This window comes from Lampris incognitus, chromosome 11 (genome assembly GCF_029633865.1).
Source record: "Lampris incognitus isolate fLamInc1 chromosome 11, fLamInc1.hap2, whole genome shotgun sequence".
NCBI lineage: Eukaryota > Metazoa > Chordata > Actinopteri > Lampriformes > Lampridae > Lampris > Lampris incognitus.
The window spans coordinates 54645489-54669624 of NC_079221.1; the positions used below are offsets into that span (position 1 = coordinate 54645489).

The 24136-nt window shown below is 45.0% G+C and overlaps 1 protein-coding gene across 2 annotated transcripts in view; it reads left to right on the forward strand.

Moving 5' to 3' along the window:
* The window catches only part of usp9 (ubiquitin specific peptidase 9), a 97278-nt gene that overhangs the window by 48798 nt on the left and 24344 nt on the right, over nt 1-24136 (forward strand). For both annotated transcript variants that reach the window (XM_056290073.1, XM_056290072.1), the window contains 14 exons: nt 8372-8583; nt 8784-9024; nt 9982-10131; nt 10326-10446; nt 10571-10701; nt 10791-11069; nt 11195-11320; nt 16155-16292; nt 19436-19602; nt 19746-19854; nt 20054-20200; nt 21454-21600; nt 21750-21957; nt 22112-22332. In XM_056290073.1, coding sequence (XP_056146048.1) covers nt 8372-8583; nt 8784-9024; nt 9982-10131; nt 10326-10446; nt 10571-10701; nt 10791-11069; nt 11195-11320; nt 16155-16292; nt 19436-19602; nt 19746-19854; nt 20054-20200; nt 21454-21600; nt 21750-21957; nt 22112-22332 — 2397 coding nt within the window. The remainder of the gene's footprint in view (nt 1-8371; nt 8584-8783; nt 9025-9981; nt 10132-10325; nt 10447-10570; nt 10702-10790; nt 11070-11194; nt 11321-16154; nt 16293-19435; nt 19603-19745; nt 19855-20053; nt 20201-21453; nt 21601-21749; nt 21958-22111; nt 22333-24136) is intronic.

The window sequence follows — 24136 nt, forward strand, 5'->3', positions numbered from 1 at the left end:
TTAATACTTGAAGTGAGACCTAAACTAAGACCATATTTTCAATGTGTTAATCACAATGGGGTTTGTCAGGTTTTTCTTGCTGAGAGATAGTGGTGCGCAGAGCATAGATGTTAGAGACACTGGATTACACGAAGCCTGCTCCGTCTTAGCCCATACTGGTCCATTACTGAGGTAAAAGCCTGACACCCAATAAACCACCTTGTGAATATTGGAAGCCCAATAATGGTGTCAAAAATTTGGCAATACCAAGCCCCCCTTCTGTCTCTCCAGATATGATTTCCTAATTCTTGGGATGGATTTGTTCCAAATAAAATATGAAATGCATTTGTACAGTTCTTTAAAAATGATTTTGTTAAAAGAAAAAAAGTGATTAAAAACAGCTAATGTTTGAAAGAAAAACAAAAATTGTGGCAAGATGTTCATCTTGACAGAGTTTATTCTACCAGCTAGAGAGATAGGGAGCGATGACCATAGGTTTAGATCCTTTTTGGTCTTCTCTTCTTCTTAGAGTTGTTAACTAAATTGTTTAACACAATCTTGGAAAGTGAGAGGATGCCTGAAGAGTGGAGAAGCATACTGGTACCCATTTTCAAGAATAAAGGTGATGTCAAGTCAAGTTTATTTATATAGCACATTTAAAACAACCACAGTTGAACCAAAGTGCTGCACAAGCTTAAAATACAATATAAAATAAGTAACACATATGAATATAAAAATATATGTAAAAAAGACATGTAAAATAAAGAAATTAAAATGTAAACAATAAAACACAAGAGTAAAAGTATATTTCCACAATAAAATCACGGTGTCTAGCTCAACTTGAATTGAATGCCAGCGAGAAGAGTTAGGTCTTTAACCAAGATTTAAAAGTCTCTAGGGTCTGAGCAGATCTTATGTGTACTGGTAAGTTGTTCCAGAGATCAGGGGCAGCAACTGCAAAGGCTCTGTCACCCCTATTCTTAAGCCTGGATCTTGGAACATGTAAGAGCATCTGGTTTGCTGACCTGAGTGCTCTGACTGGTGTATGATAATGTATTAGCTCAGATAAATAAGATGGTGCCAGCCCATTTAAAGACTTGAAAACAAGTAGTAAAATCTTAAACTGGATCCTAAAACAGACAGGAAGCCAATGAAGTGAGGCCAGTACAGGCGTTACGTGATCACGTCGCTTCTTTCCTGTCAGCAGGCGAGCAGCTGCATTTTGTACAAGCTGCAGGTGACAAAGCGACGACTAAGCTACGTCAACATACAATGAGTTGCAATAATCCAGACGAGAGGTAATAAATGCATGAATTACCCTTTCAAGATCATTTGGAGGGAGATAGGCCTTTACTTTTCCCAGAAGTCGTAATTGAAAATAACTTGTTTTGATTACTGAGTTTATTTGTTTCTCAAAGTTAAAAGAGCTGTCAAAAATCACCCCAAGATTCCTAACAGAAGAGTGACTGTAGGAAGCTAAAGGGCCAAGAGCACTGTCATAGCTGTCCAGTAGGGGTGCAACGGTCCAGTTAGCCCACGGTTCGGTTCGTACCTCGGTTTTTGGGTCACGGTTTCGGTTCGGTTTTGAATTACATTGTTGGTGAAATAAGTTCGGGAGGGAATAACGTAGCGCGGATCGAGCATATGCATTAGCTGATGAAAGCCCACATCTCCAACCACCGAAAAGGGCTGCATGTCTTTAGCAATGAACACGGGTTATTTTTTTGTGTTTCTCTGAGTTGGCGCTATAGGTTTGTTGGAAAGCATCTCCGATAGACGGTTGTTTTTTCACTGGTGCGGTTACCTGTGCGTCTGTCCTGCTTCCAGAGAGCGAGACATCTGGGTGGTGACGGCGGAGATGCTGGCTCATATTGGAAGTGTTTCCACTTGCGTAGTACGGGACATGGGTCAAGCAATGCTTGCAGCACACAGTGTTATTTCTGTCCTTCATCGTTGTATTCAACAGCAAACCCGAAATGTCCCCAGATTTGTATGAAGACGGTGCTTCTTCAAACTTTTCTCTCTCTACTCCTCCACTCGCCATGACTTTTTTTTCTGCTTCTGTGAGCTACTGCCGTCTTTTCAACTCGACGGTCGGCTCCAGTTACAAGGGGGGTGGGGGTGGGGGCTAACAGTGATTGGATATTTACTCGTGGGGCGGGTTTTTCTGCAGCAGGCTGTCTCAGCCTGCCTGCACACAGGCACACAGTGAAAAATCCATTCTCCGGCAGTAAGAAACGCCTGTCAACTATTCACGCACATCTTAACTGCAAAACCGAAAACCCACGGTCCATAAGGGTGGATTGAACCGTACAGGGTGGACCGTAGGGTTCAGTTTTAAACCGAAAACCGTTGCAAGCCTACTGTCCAGCAGATCAGGCTTTCCATATACCATAATTTCAGTCTTATTTTGATTTAATTTCAGGAAATTTAACTCCATCCATGTTTTGACATCCTTTATACAACTCAGCAAAGCCTGTATAGAATCTCTGCTGTTTGTTTTTATAGGCAGATAGATTTGCAAATCGTCAGCAAAATGAAAAGACATATTATGTTTTTTAAAAATGGACCCCAAGGGCAGCATATACAGTGAGAAGAGAATGGGGCCCAAAATGGAGCCTTGGTGGACCCCACAGTTAAGTGGGGCCGCAGCTGAAGAGAATTGATCTATATGGACATAAAAGCTTCTATTTGACAGGTAAGACATGAACCATTATAGGACAGTACCTTTAATGCCTACACATAGCTCAAGACGTGATAAAAGAATATTATGGTCAACCATGTCAAAGGTAGCAGTCAGGCCCAAAAGCACTAGAACAGCGGAGTTCCCAGAGTCCACAGTTAAAAGAAGATCACTAAAAACGCTTAAAAGGGCTGTTTCAGTGCTGTGACGTGATTTAAAACCAGACTGGAACTTTTCACAAATGCCATTAATTTCTAGGTGCATTTGTAATTGTACATAAACTGCTTTCTCTTAAGACTTTTGAAAGAAAAGGCAGCTTAGAAATTGGCCTAAAATTAGAAAGAACAGGGATCAAGATTGCTCTTTTTGATGAGGGGCTGTACTACAGCATGTTTGAAAGCAGCAGGAACACAGCCTGAGAGAAGAGAGGTGTTTATCAAATTTACAATACAAGACCCAACAGTGGTAAAAACATCTTTTAACAGTCTGGGTAGAATACTGTCAAGGGGGCAATCTGAAGGCCTCAAATGGTTAACTACCTCAGATATAAAGGAGGGGGACACGGGCTCAAACTGCTCTAAGACAGCTGGGCACCTAGAATAAATAGCAAGATCTGAGGCCGAAGAGGATGGTGAGGCCCTAATAGCAGAGATCTTATCTGTAAAAACTTTAAAGAAATTCTTCACAGAGCGTGGGCGTTGGCACGATGCAAGGAGACTCTTATGGGTTTATAAGAGAGGTAATAGTATTAAAAAGAACCTGAGGCCTATGACAATTGTTGGACACAGGGTTCGATAGAAACTGTGTTTTTGCAGATTTAACGGCTCTCTGGTACTCTGATAAGCGGTCTCTTAGAATTCCTAAGGAGACATGAAGTTTGTCTTTCTTCCACTTTCCCACAGTACGTCTACATGTGCGTCTAAGAGCGCAGGTGGTGTCATTGAGCCATGGCTCTGTCACTGGTTTAGGGCGGTTGGTTCTAACGGGAGCAATCAAGTCCAGTATGTCAGTGCAGGTAGAGTTAAAAAGAGTGGTAATGTCATCAGCACTGAGATTACAAGAGTCATCCAGGGTGTGAAGCATAGAATCTTTAACAGCAACAGAAAACTGAGACGCCGTCAAAGGGTTAATTGTGCGCAGGGAGCGTGCCGGGGCGCTTGATTTAACCTGAGAACAAGGCAGCGTCACAGTAAATAACACAGGCAAATGGTCCGACATACGTGCATCACATATTTCAGTGATGCATACACTTAAACCAAACGCCAACACAAGGTCCAGTGTGTGACCCTTCTCATGCGTTGGACCAGTCACCAATTGAGTGAGATTAAAAGAGTCAATAAGATTCAAAAAGTCTTTGACCAGAGGTCTGGATTCACAACAGACATGGATATTAAAATCACCGACAATTAAGAAACTGTCGTAGTTCACTATAGTCCCCGCCACAAAGTCTGTGAATTCCCGAATGAAGTCCTTATTGAATTTTGGTGGACGGTAGACCACTGCGCACAGCACTGGACAATTACACTTTATTTCAAAAAGTTGCAGCTCGAAGCTGGAGAAGCTGTCAGACGGAGTCTGTCGGCAGTGGAAGCTGGATTTAAACACAGAAGCTAGACCTCCACCTTTGCCAGTTGTCCGAGGCGAGCTGATGAATAAACAGTCAGACGTAAGAAGTTCAGAAAATGGGGTGAACTCACCAGCGTGAAGCCGGGTCTCCGTCAGAAACATAAAATCCAATTCCCGAGAGGTAAAGAAGTCGTTTAGCAGGAATGTCTTATTGGCTGGCGATCTAGCATTAATGAGAGCCAGACGGACAGTAAGCTGCTCTTTGTCCGAAGCTGATGCACGATCCAGCGGGCGAAGGTTCCTGTTATGCACGCCGCCTCTGCGGGCTCGAGTCCATCTGGGAAGAGGAGCCTCCACCGGCAAGTGAAGTTGGCCCACAGCAACACCAGGAACAATAGGCAGGAGCCATCGAACCGGAAAAAGGTGATAACCACTGCGAAGGAGGCGAGAATTCTTTCCATGGGAGGATGTTAGATAAGTGTTGATTCTCACCCGAACACCACCCCGCTTTCCCCGTCTTCTAAGGCGCTTCCTACGGGGAATGACACAAGGTGGGCGGCGCAGGTATGCCGGTATAGCCGATAGCGATGGAGGAAGGTTTGAAAATGGATCTCCCAAATTGTGCTTTAACAGCAACTCATGGGACGCTCGGATATTGAGAAGCGCTTGGCGATCATATACGAGTAGAGCAACGACATCATGACAGCATATGCGGCAAAACAGAACAATAGCAAACAATACGCCAAACATACCCGACAGACGGCTCGCCGCACACACTAGCACCATTGCAGAACTGTAGCAACTACAGAGGTATAAAGTTGATCAGCCACAGCATGAAGATACGGGAAAGACTAATGGAAGTTAGGTTAAGAGGAGGAGAGGTGATGATTTGCGAGCATCAGTATGGTTTCATGCCAGGAAAGAGCACCACAGATGCGATTTTTGCTTTGAGAATGTTGATGGAGAAGTGTAGAGAAGGTCAGAAGGAGTTACATTGTGTCTTTGTGGATTTAGAGAAAGCATATGACAGGGTGCCAAGAGAGGAGGTGTGGTATTGTATGAGGAAGTCAGGAGTGGCAGAGAAGTATGTAGGAGTGGTGCAGGATATGTATGAGGGCAGTGTGACAGTGGTGAGGTGTGCGGTAGGAGTGACAAATGGGTTCAAGGTGGAGGTGGGATTACGTCAAGGATTGGCTCTGAGCCCTTTTCTTGTTTGTAATGGTGATGGACAGGTTACCAGATGAGATCAGGCAGGAGTCTCTGTGGGCCATGATGTTTGCGGATGACACTGTGATCTGTAGCGAGAGTAGGGTGCAGGTTGAGGAGAGCCTGGAGAGGTGGAGGTATGCACTGGAGAGAAGAGGAATGAAAGTCAGTAGAAGCAAAACAGAATACATACGTGTGAATGAGAGGGAGGACAGCAGAATGGGGAGGATGCAAGGAGTAGAGGTTACGAAGGCGTATGAGTTTAAATACTTGGGGTCAACTGTTCAAAGTAACGGGGAGTGCGGAAGAGAGGTGAAGAAGACAGTGCAAGCAGGGTGGAGTGGGTGGAGAAGAGTGTAAGGAGTGATTTGCAACAGAAGGGTACCAGCAAGAGTTAAAAGGAAGGTCTATAAGATGGTAGTGGGACCAGCTATGTTGTATGGTTTGGAGACACTGACACTGATGAAAAGACAGGAGGCAGAGCTGGAGGTGGCAGAGTTGAAGATGTTAAGATTTTCACTGGGAGTGATGAAGAAGGACAGGATTAGGAACGATTATATTAGAGGGACCGCTCAGGTTGGACAGTTTGGAGACAAAGCAAGAGAGGCCAGATTGAGATGGTTTGGACATGTGTGGAGGAGAGATGCTGGGTATATTGGGAGAAGGATACTGAATATGGACCTGCCAGGGAAGAGGAGAAGAGGAAGGCCAAAGAGGAGGTTTATGGATGTGGTGAGAGAGGACATGCAGGTGACTGGCATGACTGAGGAAGATGCAGAGGAAAGGAAGAGATGGAAATAGATGCTCTGCTGTGGCGACTCCTAATGGGAGCAGCTGAGAGTAGTAGTACTAGTAGTAGTGTAGTAGTTGGCCTTCTCCAATGCTGGTTTCAAATTGTATTTAAACAGATCTTTAAATTTGTGTGTTACTTTGACCCCCAGCTAGATAAAGGTGTCATGAGCTATTTTAAATAGAAACCTGTCAAGTTCCATGCGGCGTGTCTAAGTGTTCACTGGAAATACTGTGCTCTTTGACAGGTTGATTTTATGACCTGAAAGTTTTCCGAAACTAGTGATTATGTCTTGGGCTTTAGGGATAGAAATGTCAGTTTGGGAAAGATACATAATCAAATCATCAGCATACAAGCATAATTTATGGGTTTGGTCTCCTCTGCTGACTCCTTTCAGGTCTGATTCACTCCTCATTGATACAGCCAGGGGCTCAATAGCTTACAATTACAATTTACAGTTTCATTTAGGAGACACTTTCATCTAAAGTTACATACATCTGAAAGCTGATAAAACACAAACTAGGATCTAGGCAGGTGAGAAAAACACGAGAAATTGCCACTAAGCTATGTTCGAGTCCGATAGGACATAGGTGCCAATAGACAATGCACAGAGGCAGTGCATAAAAGCAGATTTTATTTTATTTTTTAATTTAATTTATTTTTTTCTCATTTCATCAAGTGCAGAGGTGTTTGTGAAAGAGGTTGGTCTTTATTCTTTTCTTAAAGACTAAGAGGGACTCTGCCAATCGAACAGAGTTTGGTAACTCATTCCACCACCGTGGAACTACAGACGAGAAGAGTCTAGCTAGTGACTTAGGGCACTTTTGTGGTGGTGGTACCAGGTGCCTTTCATTGGCAAAGTGTAGTGAGCACAAGGGAGCACAGACTCTGAATGAGGGAGTTCAGGTAGGCGGGCGCTGTTTTGTAAGTGGGTGTCACGGTTTTGAATTGATTTTATTTCTCTATTTATTTTTTGGACCCCCCCCTTTTCCTCCCCAATTGTATCCATCCAATTACTTCACTCTTCAGAGCCGTCCCGGTCGCTGCTCCACCCCCTCTGCTAATCCAGGGAGGGCTACAGACTGCCACATGCCTCCTCCGATACATGTGGCGTCACCAGCTGCTTCTTTTCACCTGACAGTGAGTTTTGCCAGGGGGATGTAGCGCATGGGAGGCTCATGCTATTCCTCCCAGTTCCCCCTCCCCCCTGAACAGGCACCCTGACCGACCAGGGGAGATGCTAGTGCAGCCACCAGGTCAGATAGTCTAGATCAGGGGTGGGTAATATTATCCAGAAAGAGCCAGTGTGGGTGAAGGTCTTTGTTCCAACCAAGCAATTACACACCTGTGTCTCCTAATCAAGTTCCTCAGCAAAGACTACTGGTTGGTTAGATCATGTGTGTAACTGCTTGGTGGGAACAAAAACCTTCACCCACACCAGCCCTTTCTGGATAAGATTGCCCACCCCTGGTCTAGACAGACAGACAGATATTTGTTCCATTCCATCTCTCCTTCACACCAATTATGTGCAGATTGTGTTGTTGGAACCTCCCTTCCAAGTCCTAATTTTTAGTTCCAAATTAGCAACATACCGTTTCAGCTGGGTTACCTCTTTTTGCAGGGTGGTAATGACATCTGCATGACTGCTTTCCGCCGCCTCCAAGGTGGCCACATGAATCTACAAAGCGGTAACCTTGGTGCCTACTTGCACCATTGCATTTTTGAACTCCTCTCTCAGCTGTTCTCATTGCTTTCTGATCTCATTGGCATGGGTTTCTGCTTACTTGTCAATTTTCAGAAGAGGCTCCATTTTCAATCTTCTAATCTTGCAGAGACTAGCCCCTTCACCGGTCTCTGCGAGCTCGTTTGCAGTAGTGTCCATGCTACATGTTGTGCTAGCATCCTGTGTTTTGCTATGTGTCAGGCATGTTACGGTTACTGTGTTGCAATCTCGTTCCCAAAACTATTCAGATATCACCACTCAAAAATGGAAATCGTGGATAAATGGCTGAAAAGTGGTTACATTTAAGAAAAATATTGTTCGAGTGAAGCACCTCGCCATCCACATGTTTTCACATAGTGCTGCCTCAACCGGAAGTCCCAAGGTACTGGTCCTCTAATCTAAAACAATTTCCTTTTGTCCACAGGTGGAGATCCACGAGGATTTCATCCAGTCCTGTTTTGACCGTCTTAAGGCATCCTACGACACCCTGTGTGTGTTGGATGGAGACAAGGATAGCATCAACTGTGCCCGTCAGGAGGCTATTCGCATGGTCCGGGTGCTAACTGTGCTCAAGGAGTATATAAATGAGTGTGACAGCGACTACCATGAGGAGAGGACGATATTGCCTATGTCCAGGTAGGATCCCCAACTGACTGATCTAAATACATTCAGTGGATGGTTTTATCCGAAGTGCCTCATAGTACCTTGAGTGTATATTTTTGTAGTTGATTCCCATGGAAAAGGAAGACAACAATACCGTGGTTTCCCCGCTTGGCTCTCTTGCTGCCTCCTGTCTGCTCCAGGTTATTCAAACCATTTCTCTGTTTCTTTTCAAGGGCTTTCCGGGGCAAACACATCACGCTGATTGTTCGTTTCCCCAACCAAGGGCGCCAGGTGGACGACCTGGATATCTGGTCTCACACCAACGACACCATTGGCTCAGTGCGGCGTGGCATCCTCAATAGGATCAAGGCCAACGCCACACACACCAAGATAGAGCTCTTCATCGGCGGGGAGGTTGTTGATCCGGCTGATGACAGGAAGTTGATTGGACAACTGAATTTGAAGGATAAAACGGTGAGAGTGCTGGAGACATGCCATGCCTTTAATATTTCGTAAAATGGCTAAACTAAAGCTATTCTTTTACCTCAATCATGGTATCGTCTCTTATCCAGAGCAGGTCTATAGATAACAAACCAGTGGTCATGTTTCTATCCAATTTTAAAATAAATTTAAAGCAAAAAATTAAATGTTGTAAAAACAAAAAAAAACCCACGTGAATTAAGGTCCATTTCCATCAGAGTGTTTAAAGTGGCTATTAGCAGCAATTAATTTAATATGGAAAACTTTATATTTATTAAAGCTCTTTCTATAGCCCTACAAGTACAAGATCAAGCAAATAGATGCACTGAGAAAGAAATCCAGTCTCTGTGGCTGCCCCAGGTGCTGTAAACGGAGACAGAAAATGTTCCCTACCTGCTCCTTTTCTGCCAATCAGAGGTCTTTAAAAGCCGGCATTTCTACGGTCCCTACTTTCTGACTTGCTGTCAGTCAGTATGCGCGTTCACGTGGCTCTTAGTGAATCCGGACTCACATGATGGGCCGGATTCTTTTGCAGGATGTTTTCAAGACATCTCGCCAACTTCCACCCAGTATCGCTTACGTTGGACGAATAAAACCCTGAATGTAGTTCTACGTGTCCTATATCACTTTCTGTAGAAAACAGCTGATCATGTGATTAAATTTGTTTATTTTTTTAACTCACAAATGCATTTCCATTGCAATTGGTTGATTTTGTTTTTATTGAACAAAAAAGTTGACCCACCTCAAGCAAACATAAAAAACTTTTATACAAATATTTGTTTTGTATTTGGATATTTGCAGTTTCCATCACACTTATTCAGAGCGATTAAACATTTGGTTGGAAACATGGTTAATGGGTCACTGGCGTCATTGTCAGGATACTTGTGTTGTTCACAGCAATTGTTTTTCATTTCTTTGTGTTTATCTATATATGTGTAATTCTTTGTGTAGCTAATCACAGCCAAGCTGACCCAAGTGAGTGCCAACATGCCCTCCAGCCCAGACAGCTCTTCTGACTCATCTACTGGCTCGCCTGGTAACCATGGCAACCACTACAGCGATGGGCCGAACCCTGAGGTGGAGAGCTGCCTGCCGGGAGTGGTGAGTTTACCACACACACACACACACACACACACACACACACACACACACACAAGTACCTATGCAGACACCCTCATGGCTGTAACGTCCTGTGTCATCAAAACCCCATTTTCTATACTCCAAACCTTGATTTTGTGTCTTGCGTGTCACAGCCATGACAGTTTGCTTTAATCTGTGTCTGCCTTGTCTTACAGATCATGTCGCTGCACCTGCGCTACATCTCCTTCCTATGGCAGGTGGCTGACTTGGGTTGTAATCTCAACATGCCTTTGCTCAGAGACGGAGCCCGGGTACTCATGAAGCTCATGCCACCAGGTCTGCCCACACAGTTACACTGAATGATATCCAAGGATAGCGCCTCCAAAACACCCACTCAAATAGCAGGATGTAGAGAGATGATGTGAGCTGATGGTTTTGGTTGTACTGTGTGTGACCTTAGATAACACCACAGTGGAGAATCTGCGTGCTGTGTGTCTGGACCATGCCAAGCTGGGGGAGAACAGCCTGAGCCCTACACTGGACTCACGCTTCTTTGGACCCTCACCTTCACAAGTGCTTTACGTTATTGAGGTAAAAGCATTGCTTTGCTTTTAAAACAGAGGCTTGTCTGTTTATGTGTATCTGTGGGATTACTCACACTTTTTTGCACCACCTCTTAGGTTGTTTATGCCCTGCTGATGCCAGCCAGCGCCACACTGGGGGAAGACGCTAGTGATTTTCAGTACAACTTCCTCAAAAGTGGTGGGCTGCCCCTGGTGTTGAGCATGCTTACCAGGAACAATTTCCTGCCGTCGGCAGACATGGAGACGCGGCGTGGGGCCTACCTCAATGCACTAAAGATAGCCAAGCTGCTGCTTACTGCTGTAGGCTTCGGGCATGTCAAAGCTGTGGCAGAGGCCTGCCAGCCTAATGCTGAGGGGAACATCCCTGTCTCACCGGTAAGATGTATAACTGGTTCTCCAAGTGGTGACACAAAACATGACATGGATATATATTATCTACAATAATAATCTGTCAGATTCTCCTCTTGTTGACATGTCTCTCATTGGAATTATCTCTTTAGATTAATCAAGCCACTCATGACCAGGCCCTGGTCCTCCAGAGCGCCTTGCAGAACATCCCCAACCCAGCCTCGGAGTGCATGCTGCGCAACGTAGCCATCCGCCTTGCTCAGCAGATTTCTGATGAGGTGAGATCCAGACATACAGTGGCTTCAGAAAGTATTCAGACCCCTTCACTTTTTGCACACTTTGTGTTGTAGATTTAATTTCAAATGTAATTGCAAATGTTCAGATTGCCCATCAGTCTACACTCAATACCCTATAATGACAAAGGGAAAACATGTTTTTAGAATATTTTGTAAATTCATTAAAAATCAAAAATTGAAATCTCATTTATATAGGAATCAGACCCGTCATTCGCTACTTTGTAGAAGCCCCTTTGACAGCAATTATAGCTTCGAGTCTTCAGGGTTAAGTCTCTACAAGCTTTTCACACCTGGATTTGGGTAGTTTATCCCATTTGTCCTGGCAGATCTTCTCAAGCTCCATGAGATTGGATGGAAAGCTTCTGTGTACTGCATTCTTCAGGGCTCCACAGATGTTCTATAGGGTTTAAGTCTGGGCTTTGACTGGGCCACTCAAGGACAGTCAGAGACTTGTCCCAAAGCCACTCCTAATGTTGTCTTGGCTGTATGCTTCGGGTCATTGTTGTGCTGAAAGGTGAGCCGTCGCCCTAGTCTGAGGCCACATGCACTCTGGAGCAGGTTTTCTTCGAGGACCTCTGCAGTTGGCTGCATTCATCCTTCCATCAATTCTGATCAGTTGCAGGTCCGCGGTGGTGTAGCAGTCTAAGCATCGGCTTTGTGTCGAGGCAGTTGCCCACTGGGGACCGGGGTTCGCACCCCTGGCTTGTCAGATCCGACTATGGCCGGACTCGACGAAGCAGCAATAATTGGCAACGCTGTCTTCGGGACAGGGGCGGAGTCGGCTTGTGTTCGTCACATGAATGTGTCTCTGTGTGTGTCGGAAAAAGCAGTGGTTCGGCCTGGATTCGCCTTGTCACGGAAGTGGCGAGGCGTCTCCTTCGAGACTGCCGGCCGGAGAGATGCAGTTGGCGAACGCATGCAGTACGAGGGTGGGTGTTTGAACTAAAATACTAGGGATTGATTGGCCATTAATTTGGGAGAAAAAAAGGAAAAATCAGGGGGGAAAAAAATACTGATCAGTCTCCCCCGCCGAGAAGCACCTCCATATCATGATGCTGTCACCACCATACTTCACCGTAGGGGTGGTATTAGGTAATGAGCAATGCCTGGTTTTGGCCAGACATAGTGCTTGGAATTCTGCCCATAGAGTTCAGTTTTCGTCTCATCAGACCAGAGAATCTTTTTCCTCATGCTCTTCATCCTTTACATGCTGTTTGAAAATAAATAAATAAATAAATGCTGTTTGACAACACTCCAAGCGGGCTTTCATATGCTTTTCACTCGGGTGACTTCCATCTAGCCACTCTTCTATGAAGGCCTGATTGGTGGAGTACTTCTGAGATGGTTGTCCTTTGGCGGGTTCTCCCATTTATCAGAGGACTTCAAAACCTTTGTTAGCATTAACGTTGGGTTCTTGGTCACCTCCCTGACCAAGGCCTTTCTTGCCTGGTAACTCAGTTTCGCTGGACGGCCAACTCTAGGAAGAGTCCTGGTGTTTCCAAACGTCTTCCATTTCACAATTATTGAGGCCACTGTGCTCCGGGGAACACTTAAAGCTTTAGAAATGGTTTTATACCCTTGCCCTGATATATGCCTCACCACAATTTCATCACAGAGGTCTGCAGAGAGTTCCTTCGACTTCATGGCTTGGTTTTTGGCCTGACATGCGGTGTGAATTGTGGGACCTTGTATACAGAGGTGTGTGCCTTTCTAAACTATAGCCAGTCAGTTCAGTTTGCCACAGGTGTGGACTTGTTGTATACACATCTGAAGAATAATTAAAGCAGCCAGGATGCACCTGACTACAATTTGGAGCGTAGCTTGGTGGCACAGTGCTTGCACTGTTGCCGCACAGCAAGCGGGACCTGGGTTTGTTTGCTGCCCGAGGCAGGGTCGGCACTGGGGGAGTTGTATGTTCTCCCTAGGCCTGTCGGTGTGCAGTAGCCGTCTGTGTGTGCTCTGCATGTTCCCCCCGTGCTCAAGTGGGTTACGTCACGACTCTGCATGTTCTCCCCGTGCTCACACGGGTTTCCTCCAATATCAAAATGAATCCCAGTTAAAAACATGCAGACACTCTCCTGTCCTGTCCCTGACCACGACATGGATGTCCACCTGGAACTGGTCCCTAGGTGCTGAAGGAAACAGCTGCTGGCTGCCCTTGGAGGAAGGACAGCAGGATAGGGAAAAATGTAGAAGGAACATTTCTTCAGCCACCACTCCCTGCATGCGTGTGTTCCAGTGTGTAGCTGTAAGACAAATAAAATCTTCTCAGATACTTAAATTTGAAAAATATTCAAAAACATGTTTGTTTTTTTCAATATATTTTTTTTTTTTGGCGTTTTCCGCCTTTAGTGATAGTGATAGTCGAGAAAGACAGGAAAGGCAGGAGAGAGAGAGGGGTTGACATACAGCAAAGAGCCCGAGCCGGATTCGAACCCAGACTGCTGCGGTAAGGACTCAGCCTTATGTGTTAACATGCTCTACCAGGTGAGCTACCGGGGAGCCCCCTAAAAATATGTTTTCACTTTGTCATTATGGGTTATTGAGTGTAGAATGATGGGCTAAAATGGCAATTTTATCCATTCAATATTACATAGACAACACAAGTGTGCAAAAAGTGAAGGGGTGTGAATACTTTCTGAAGTCACGGTATGTCTTGGAATACTAGTTTAGATAAACTGCTGGTTACGGAGGTAGATGCTCATGTAAGTACAGAATTGATAGTAAAGATGTATTTACCAAAGTATTTTTTTAGTGTGTGTGTATATAATGTTAGAGGAGGGTAGGGGTGCAGCGGTCCAGTTAGCCCACGGTTCGGTTCGTACCTCGGTTTTTGGGTCACGGTTTCGGTCCGGTTCGGTTTCGAATTACATTGTTGGTGAAATAAGTTCGGGAGGGAATAACGTATCGCGTATTGAGCGTATGCATTAGCTGACGACAGCCCACATCTCCAACCACCGAAAAGGGCTGCATGTCTTTAGCAATGAACACGGGTTATTTTTTTGTGTTTCTCTGAGTTGGCGCTATAGGTTTGTTGGAAAGCATCTCCGATAGACGGTTGTTTTGTTCACTGGTGCGGGTACCGGTGCGTCTGTCCTGCTTCCAGAAAGCGAGACATCTGGGTGGTGACAGCGAGGATGCTGGCTCATATTGGAAGTGTTTCCACTTGCGTAGTACGGGACATGGGTCAAGCAATGCTTGCACACCGTGTTATTTCTGTCCACTGTTTTGTCTCCTTCATCGTTGTATTCAACAGCAAACCCGAAATGTCCCCACACCGCAGATTTGTATGAAGACGGTGCTTCTTCAAACTTGCCTCTCTCTACTCCTCCACTAGGCCTGCACGATATATTGTTTATGCATCGTCATCGCGATGTGCGCATGTGCAATAGTCGCATCGCAGGGCCTGCGATATTTTTCCTACTAGTATGTAGCCTAAGGTACGCAAGCTCATGTCATACTGCAACATTTTTTGCTCTGTCGACTTTCTTTTAGCAACAAACTCTCAACAGCCCTCACTCTGTTATTTTCTATTACTTCTACTTCTTCGTCGCTCAACTCAGGCCCGTCTAGACACGTTGACGTTACCTAGCAACGTTGGTGCTACGTGTGTGCATAAATGAAGAAGACGAATCCACGTGTGTTCGGGAGAAATGAAAAATGGCAGAGCCAGAGAAAGGAGAGTTAAGGCTCAAACATACTCGGGCGGAACGTACACGGAGTGGGCTCCGCCGGACTAAAAGTGGACGTCCGCAAGCGATGAGTCCGCGCCGCACACCAGTGTCAGCAGCGTGGACTCATCGCGGTCGTAAAATCCAAACGGCAGATCGAAATCACCAAAGCCATAACCTCTCACCTCGCCAAGGATATGATGCCACTCAACACAGTTACCAAAGACGGGTTTCAGAAGATGGTCCGCACACTCGACAAGCGCTACGTTATACCATTGCGGGCCTATTTTTCCCAAATCGCAACCCCAGGGCTGTACGACAAATGCAAGGCAGAAGTAGACCGAGAGCTGGCACAAGTGGAATACCATGCAGCGACAACAGACCTGTGGTCAAGCCGGACAACAGAGCCCTACATCAGTTTAACGGTCCACTTTATCACTGAAGACTTTAAGCTGAAAACTCGCTGTCTGCAAACCGCGTTTTTCCCAGAGGATCACACAAGTGAAAACATCGCAGCAGGGTTAAGAGAAGCGCTGGCTGCTTGGGGGCTAGAAGAAACCCGACTAGTCTGCGTCACAACAGACAACACGTCAAACATGATCAGGGCGGCCGCTCTGAACGATTATTGTGCATGCACTTTTTTACTACCCACGCCTTGTTTAATATAACGCAATATATCGCAAAAGATTACATCGCCGCAATGCATGTTTTTGTCAATATCGTGCAGGCCTATCCTCCACTCGCCATGACTTTTTTTTCTGCTTCTGTGAGCTACCGCTGTCTTTTCAACTCCACGGTCGGCTCCAGTTACGTGGGGGGTGGGGGGCTAACAGTAATTGGATATTTACTCGTGGGGCGGGGTTTTCTGCAGCAGGCTGTCTCAGCCTGCCTGCACACAGTGAAAAATCCTTTCTCCGGCAGTAAGAAACACCTGTCAACTATTCACGTACATTTTAACTGCAAAACCGAAAACCCACGGTCCATAAGGGCGGATTGAACCGTACAGGGCGGACCGTACGGTTCGGCTTTAAACCGAAAACCGTTGCAAGCCTAGAGGAGGGCAGAAGATATTCAGTTTTAATTGGCATCTGTTTGTATTATGTGTGTTTTGATAAAACCTTTCATGTGATATTCCTCTGCTTCAGAACTTCTTCCAAGCATCTAAGTACATCCCGGACATTTGTGTGATCCGGGCAATACAGAAGATTGTGTGGGCATCAGGCTGTGGTACAGTGCAGTTGGTTTTCAGCTCTAATGAAGAAATAAGCAAGATCTATGAGAAGGTGAGATTGTTGTTTCAGTATTTGCTATTGTCTGCCAATATGAGAGATTGGATCTTTCGAGTCATTGTGAGTTGCACATCATTCAAAATGCGACGCTCACTGTAGTCGCATTGAATGATGTGGTGTACATATGTGGGTGTTCACGTCCTACACTTAGGTGTAAGATAGCAATTTTGTTTCAAAAAGAATTACCAAGGGCCTCCGGGCGGCATGGCGGTCTATTCCGTTGCCTACCAACACGGGGATCGCCAGTTTGAATCCCCGTGTTGCCTCCGGCTTGGTCAGGCGTCCCAAGGGACACAATTGGCCGTGTCTGCAGGTGGGAAGCTGGATGAGGGTATGTGTCCTAGCGTGATCCTCCAACGCGCTACGTCCCCCTGGCGAAACTCCTCACTGTCAGGTGAAAAGAAGGGGCTGGCGACTCCACATGTATCGGAGGAGGCATGTGGTAGTCTGCAGCCCTCCCCGGATCAGCAGAGGGGGTGGCGCAGTGACCAGGACGGCTCGGAAGAGTGGGGTAATTGGCTGGGTACGACTGGGGAGAAAAAGGGGAAGGAAAAAAAATTGAAAAGCAAGGAAGCAGAGCAATAAACAAACCGTCAGCTGACACCCGGAAATGACTCGGCAAGGCATGCACATGCACAGAAAGTAATCAGGTTAAATCGTTTCCATGGTACAGTTTTTATTTTTATCAGTTTATGAAAGGGTTTAAACTATGGCGACAGGCATGGGCGCAAGTCCATGAATACTGGAATGGCATCCATTGCTTTACCTGTGCCCCCGTCCATAGGGTTAGTGGTTGTGTCAGGAAGGGCATCCGACGTAAAATTTTGCCAAATCAATATGCAGATTGACAGGCCCATACCGGATCGAACAACGGTCAGCATTGGTGCTGTGCCCTCACAGGGTCCTGATGGAAACTGTAAAATCTGCTGTGGCGACCCCTGAAAAACAGGGAAAAAGCTGAAAGAAGAAAGAAAAAAAATGAAAGGGTTTAAACTAGCCCCCTGCAACCGATTGAAATTTCAATTGGTTTGGGCCTAATCTCCATGCAAACGTAGCTATAGAAAATGCCGTCTCTACCCTGACTCGCGGTAGGACAAGCGAGGGGGATGGAGGGTCAAAGCAGCTGTAAATAACAAGGCCTTGTGCCTTTTTTCCTGGCTTAGATGCCGATGCAGGTTCGCTTCTAGAATATAAGATCATGCAGGTACGCCATACTGTTGTGGAGTTATACTTGATTACTTCTGGGTACATCATTTCTGGTGAGACTTTTCAGAAAGGGGTTCAAGTAAGGGGTTAATACCTACCCACCATTACATTTTGTTTACCAGGGTTGGGCAAATTTATTTTCTCATCCTGAGGTTGCCGGGGGTTTGATGAATTATTTTAAATGTGACTAACTTGCATATCAAGGATGTATTCACATTAAATCAACATTAATGTCTCCAAAGGTGTGAACTGCACACAAAAATCATTTTAAAGAAAATCCATTTTAGATTTACCATGGGGAAGTCTGCTCTGTCATGTTTCTATAAATTCCTGGGAATTGCCAGATTTTCCCGTATGCCCCTATTTGCCCCTGCTTGCTAGTACATACACAAGGCTCAGCGTTTTCCGTTTTTACCGATTTTCACCGAAAAATACCCAGATTTTTAAACTGATTTTCACCCGGATGTTATGTTTCCATGGATCCAAAAGTTGTTCCTTTTCAAGTGAGGTTATGTAACAGTGTACTCTTGTGGCGAAATTTGGCATGCTGTATGGCTGTGACAAATAAAAACCGAAAACGCTGAGCCTTTTACATAGACCAAAAAAAAATGCTGACGGTATGCTGAAAGCTGGACTTTCCTGGAAATGATAACAAATTAAAATGGACGGGATGGGAGCGGGGCTCCCTTCGCTGTGCTGCCTTTCTGTAGCTGGCTGCTGTCTGCTACTTCTCTGGTGGGAGCTGGTCTTTTACAGAGTATTTGGGTTTATTGGTTGCTTGTTGAGATAGCTAATTAGGCCCGGTTGAAGTGAATACCTGCTGCCAGTTGACTGAAACACAGACACCCTGTTTACACGTGGTTTTAAAATGCGTTTTGGGCGATAGGATCACAAGTGGACAGCGAGACACACCGCCGTTTACACCTGTGTCTGTCATGCATCTCCATATGCGTCCTGCTGACCACGTGTTATCAGATTTCGTTACTCCGAACAAGAAGAAGATTTTGTTACTGTCTACGTCACTTCTGCTACAAGGTCAAAGGGCCTCAGTCAAGCGCCAGATTTGCCGACTAGCTGTGAAAACAATAACTAATGTTTGAAGATGTTTCAAGCACTAATATACATGTACGGACTTTTGCAGCTGTTGAGACTGACAGGACAGAGTCTTCTGCCCAAATGGAGATAGGGCATCTCGTTTCACTTGTACTCCAACCACGTACACTCTCCTCTCTCCGTTTTTTCGAAAGTTGGCACACTTTTCATTGCTTGAGGAGCAAAGAAGAAGAACTTGCAGGTGACACTCTGCTTTGGTCACCCAAACGTGGAAAGACGTGTGGGAAGGCCTGCAAGAAATTACACCAATCAACTTATCGATGACACAGGATGTCCCTCTGAGGAACTTCCAGCTGTTATGCAGGATAGAGATGGGTGGCGCGAGAGGGTCAAAGCCATCCGAGGATACTCGACCTGATGATGATGATGGCGCGCTGTTACCAAAACAACCACCACATCCTGCATTGAAAACATATTTTCCGGTTACGTCCTTTTCGGGGACGCATTAGTGTTTACACTACGCAAGATATGTGGTCAAATGCGTCCCAGAACACCTCGGCAAGTGGTTTGAGTAACCGGTTCACAAAACGTTTTGGTGGTCGTTCACACTTGTATTTAGTGCTGTCCACTTGTGATCCGATCGCAAAAAACTCATTTTAAAACCAAGTGTAAACAGGGTGAGAGGTGCTCTGGAGAGTCCTTCTCTTTGTGTGATAAGCCCTAATTTTCATTTTCAACCATTCAGTGGGCGAAAAAACATCAAAGTAGAACCTGGACCTGTTTGTACAATTTTATTCTCAGGTAAATATGATGTAATGATGGAAAATTATTGATTTTTTTTTTTAATTTTATTTTTTTTATATACCCTGCTTTTTTAGACAAATGCAGCTAAGGAGCCTGATGGCGACGATGAGCAGGTGTGCTGTGAGGCCCTTGAGGTAATGACTCTGTGTTTTGCCCTCATGCCCACTGCTCTGGACACGCTCAGTAAGGAGAAGGCCTGGCAGACTTTCATCATAGACCTGCTGCTGCACTGCCACAGCAAGTATGCAGTCTAGTTTCTCTTTCTTCTGTTGAAGTGTTAAGGAAATCAATGAACTGGAGCAAGTGTATTTGTCCGCTGTGGTTACTCAGTTAGGCTTCAGCTGGATATAATGATCATCATGTTGTAATCTATATCCTCTCCAGGTCTGTGCGTCAGATGGCCCAGGAGCAATTCTTTCTCATGGCTACCAGGTGCTGCATGGGCCACCGACCTCTCCTTTTCTTCATCACCCTCCTCTTCACTGTGCTCGGGGTGAGAGGCTTCGGGGTTCAGATTTTTATGAACACTTCTCTATTTCCCTCCCATTCTGTTTGAATAGGATAATTCATCACCGCAGTCAGTGCCTGTTAACACCTGACAAAAACTATGCTATTGCTGTTAAACACAGCTTGACACAAATAGAATCTAACCTTTAAGTGAATGTCATGTTTGTGTATGTGTCCGTGTCCAGAGCACTGCCAAGGAGCGAGCCAAGCACGCAGGAGACTACTTCACTTTGCTCAGACACCTGCTCAACTATGCCTACAACAGCAACATCAACCTGCCTAACGCAGAGGTGCTGCTCAACAACGAGATTGACTGGCTCAAAAGGATCAGAGTAAGACATTATACTGCCTGTAATTTTGCTCATCTTCACGAAGAAGGTCATGTCTTTTGCATCGGATGTCTGTGTCTGTAAGCAAGATATCTCAAAAACAGATGGATGGATTCTCACAAAGAGTTGTAAGCAGATGGGCCTTGGAAAATTGAATTATTTGAAAACTAGTTTGGGTTTGATATTAGACTTCCCATTACCAAAACGTTCAATGTTATGAACGTCAGTTGGGTTCTTAAAACATGGTATTTTTGCATATGTAAGCAGATATCATGTAAAATGCTCTGATTATTGGGATAATAGTGCTCAGCACTATTAGAAACACTGGATAATTTGGACATGTTGGTTAATGTCCTCTAATAAAGTTTTATTAAATACAAATACATAATGTAAATATATACGTGGGGTGGTAACTTGTAATATTTAGAACCGTAAGAAAAGTTTCAAGCATGTTTGACCATTTGTGAGAAGGTGTTCTTGTATGGCTGTTGTAATGCCACTATGAGGCGCCATGCAGTCTGCTGAAAGAGCGATACATCCATCCATCCACCCATCCATTATCCGAACCGCTTATCCTGCTCTCAGGGTGGCGGGGATGGTGGAGCCTATCCCAGCAGTCATTGGGCAGCGGGCGGGGAGACACCCTGGACAGGCCACCAGGCCATCACAGGGCCGACACACACACACACATTCACACGTAGAGACAATTAAGTACGGCTGGTTCACCTGACCTGCATATCTTTGGACTGTTGGAGGAAACTGGAGCACCCGGAGGGAACCCACGCAGACACGGTGGGGGGGTGCGCCGACTTGAATTAAAATGTCTTTGACAGCCGGGAGGGATGAAACTGGGTTGGAGGAGTATAAAAGCATATTGTCTGCGTATAAGGACAGTTTGTAAGTGATACATGTGAAGTCCAAATCAGCTTCCACAGACAAGATTATGGAAAGTGATGGGAATGCAGCCAGTATGAATTAGACTAACAAGGTCCTTTAAACGCTTGATGTAATGAGCTGCCGTTCCAGTGCTCCTAGTCTTACTGGCTGTGTGCTGAGCCGACGAGACCTCAGAGCACTTACTCAAGACATCTGAGTGATTTCTCTGACACCTTCTCACAGTTTACATGGAACTGTCCACTGACTTTCAGAGACAGATATCTTAGTTGGACAAGCTAAAGTTGGGTCGATTTCCGGTTTGGAATTTCTAGCCTTGGTATGGGGCACTGTTTATGCTAGATAATGGTTGTACTCCCCAGGATGAAGTGAAGAGGAGTGGAGAGACAGGGGTGGAGGAGACGATTCTGGAGGGTCACATCGGTGTGACCAAGGAGCTGCTGGCATTCCAGACCCCAGAGAAGAAGTACTATATCGGTTGTGAGAAGGGCGGCGCGAACCTCATCGAGGTAAAATGGGTAGAGGACCTGATATCTGTGCATTACAGCTGAAAATGTCTGAAGAGTTTTCATACAATTTTGTTATTTTTACATCAGTAAAGGTGAATGATGCCCCATTACTGCATTTCACTTCTCCCCTTTTTGTCCGGTCCTCCTAGGAGCTGATTGATGACTTCATCTTCCCAGCGTCTAATGTCTACCTGCAGTACATGAAGAGTGGAGAGTTCCCCACAGAGCAGGCCATTCCTGTGTGCAGCAGTCCTGCCTCCATAAACGCTGGGTTTGAGCTGCTGGTGGCTCTGGCTGTAGGCTGTGTTCGCAACCTCAAGCAGATAGTCAACACTCTGACGGACATGTACTACCTAGGTACGAACCATTACTTGACCTGCCTGCCGCTAAACAAACAGCCTGTATTTAAACAAACAAAAAACAACCAAACATTAAGGTAGTTGCTGAGGTCAGCCAAGTATGTTTTTTGCTGCTCTATATATTCCTCGTTGTGCTGCCTTTCTCTCTGCAGGCTGTGAGACTCTTACAGAGTGGGAGTACCTGCCTCCGGTGGGGCCACGCCCCAACAAGGGCTTTGTGGGTCTGAAGAACGCGGGAGCCACTTGCTATATGAACTCTGTCATTCAGCAACTATACATGATCCCTCCGATCCGGAACGGCATCCTAGCCATCGAAGGCACCGGCACGGATGTGGATGATGACATGTCAGGCGACGAAAAGCAGGACAATGAGGTAGCGTGAACTTGTAGAGATGTGGCATCTTGTCTGTCACCGAAGAGTCCTCCTTTCCCAGCAACTTTAGTGACTTACAAAAATGTTGTTTCCAGGCTATCGGACCGTAGAATGAGTTTAGAGCCGAGGTCAGTGTAGTTAGAGGCACTCCCGACAATTAAGATGTTTACAAAGGCTCATCCATCTGACACGGGTTCAGCAAACGTTTTTTATTTTGTATTTATCATTCTAGTAATTATGAACTTGCCATTAAATAGAAATGTCAGCTTGAAATTGAAAACCTTAAATTGGCCATTAACAAACTTTCCAGTCTTCTGTAATTTCAAAAAGATTAGTGCCCTATTAAAAAGCACTGACCTAGTCTTGGTCTTCTTAAATTCTTTTCTATCCCTCAATATTTGCCACTTGAACATTGCTGTACTTGCTAACACTGAAAACCTAGCCTAGGAACTAGACAAATTCGCAAATGCTAATTCGTCTGGCTCCCCTCAGTTCATTTTTGATTTCCAAGGGGCATTATCAACGGGTGAAGACCAGAAGGCCTCTGGATGCAATTGGATAGACCTATAACCAATCAGATCAACGAAACGTGGGATGTTGCGCTTAAACTTTTATTAAATCCTGTTGGAAGTACGGCAAACACATCTTTTTTATTAACAAAAGCTTTAAATGCAGTTGTTTATCATTTTAAAGAAAATACACCATCCAATTGGGGTTATTCAACAGACCAGACCATCTCACATCAGCAGCAGCCATCAGCCCTCCTATGTATGTCGGCGTTATTTTTCTTCCCAGTCACATTCCGGGAAGACCCACCCCGCCTCTGATTGGCTAACCCCACCCTAACCTTAACCAAAGGAGGCAATGAGTACTAGCCAATCAGAGGCAGAGTCCCCGGAATCTCGGTGAGGGGGGGAAAAAAAATACGGCTGTATGTCATTGTATCTAACCCGCCCTGTATTAGACTCGAGCCAGGCCGGCTGGAAGTCTGGCTGAACGGGAGGGTGGCCAGACTTCATATGCCAAAGCAAATGTGAAACATGAGCTCGCAGTTTCATCTGGTTCCCAGGCTACTGAAAAACTTCTCCGGGTAGAAAAATTATCTGCTTGGATTAGAGAAATTGGACTAGCACACTAAAATAATTGATCCAGTGCAGATTTAATCCAGTTGGGTTAATGTTTTGACGAAACACCAGAAGCTATGTGTACTCCATTTATTAGCTTATTTAAACAGTTTACCCGGGATACTGATAGGTGATTGTTTTCACCTCAAGCACATTTTCTTAATACATCATTATACAAATGTTGCACAGTATTAAAAACTATAATTATCAATGCAGACATAATTCATGTCACTGGTACGCTGGCTTGAAAGGTTTTGAAGAGTTCCCGGTCGTTGTTAGACTGATGCGTAAACCAGTAGTTTAACCTTTGTCTTGGCTTCCCGTCAACCGTGCAGCTTTTCTGTGTTACACCTTTTTAGCCAACTTCATTCCAACTCATTACCACAACTTTTATACTTCTTTTCGGGAATTTATGGTCAATAGAAATTATGAATTATATTGACTGTAGTTAAGATCAAAGGAACATATGTTGCTAGATTAGCACAGACTGCTATATGTCAAAGTTAAGTCAGGATACTAGTTTGAAACCATTTCAGATTTTCAGACCATTTCAGATGCTATAAATTTGGATAATACACCCAATGAAATGAAAGTAGTGATCATTAATTTTAATTGCGAAGAGCGTAACTGAACCATCCATATTATTTTTATGGCAATTAGATGACAGAAACCCATATTTT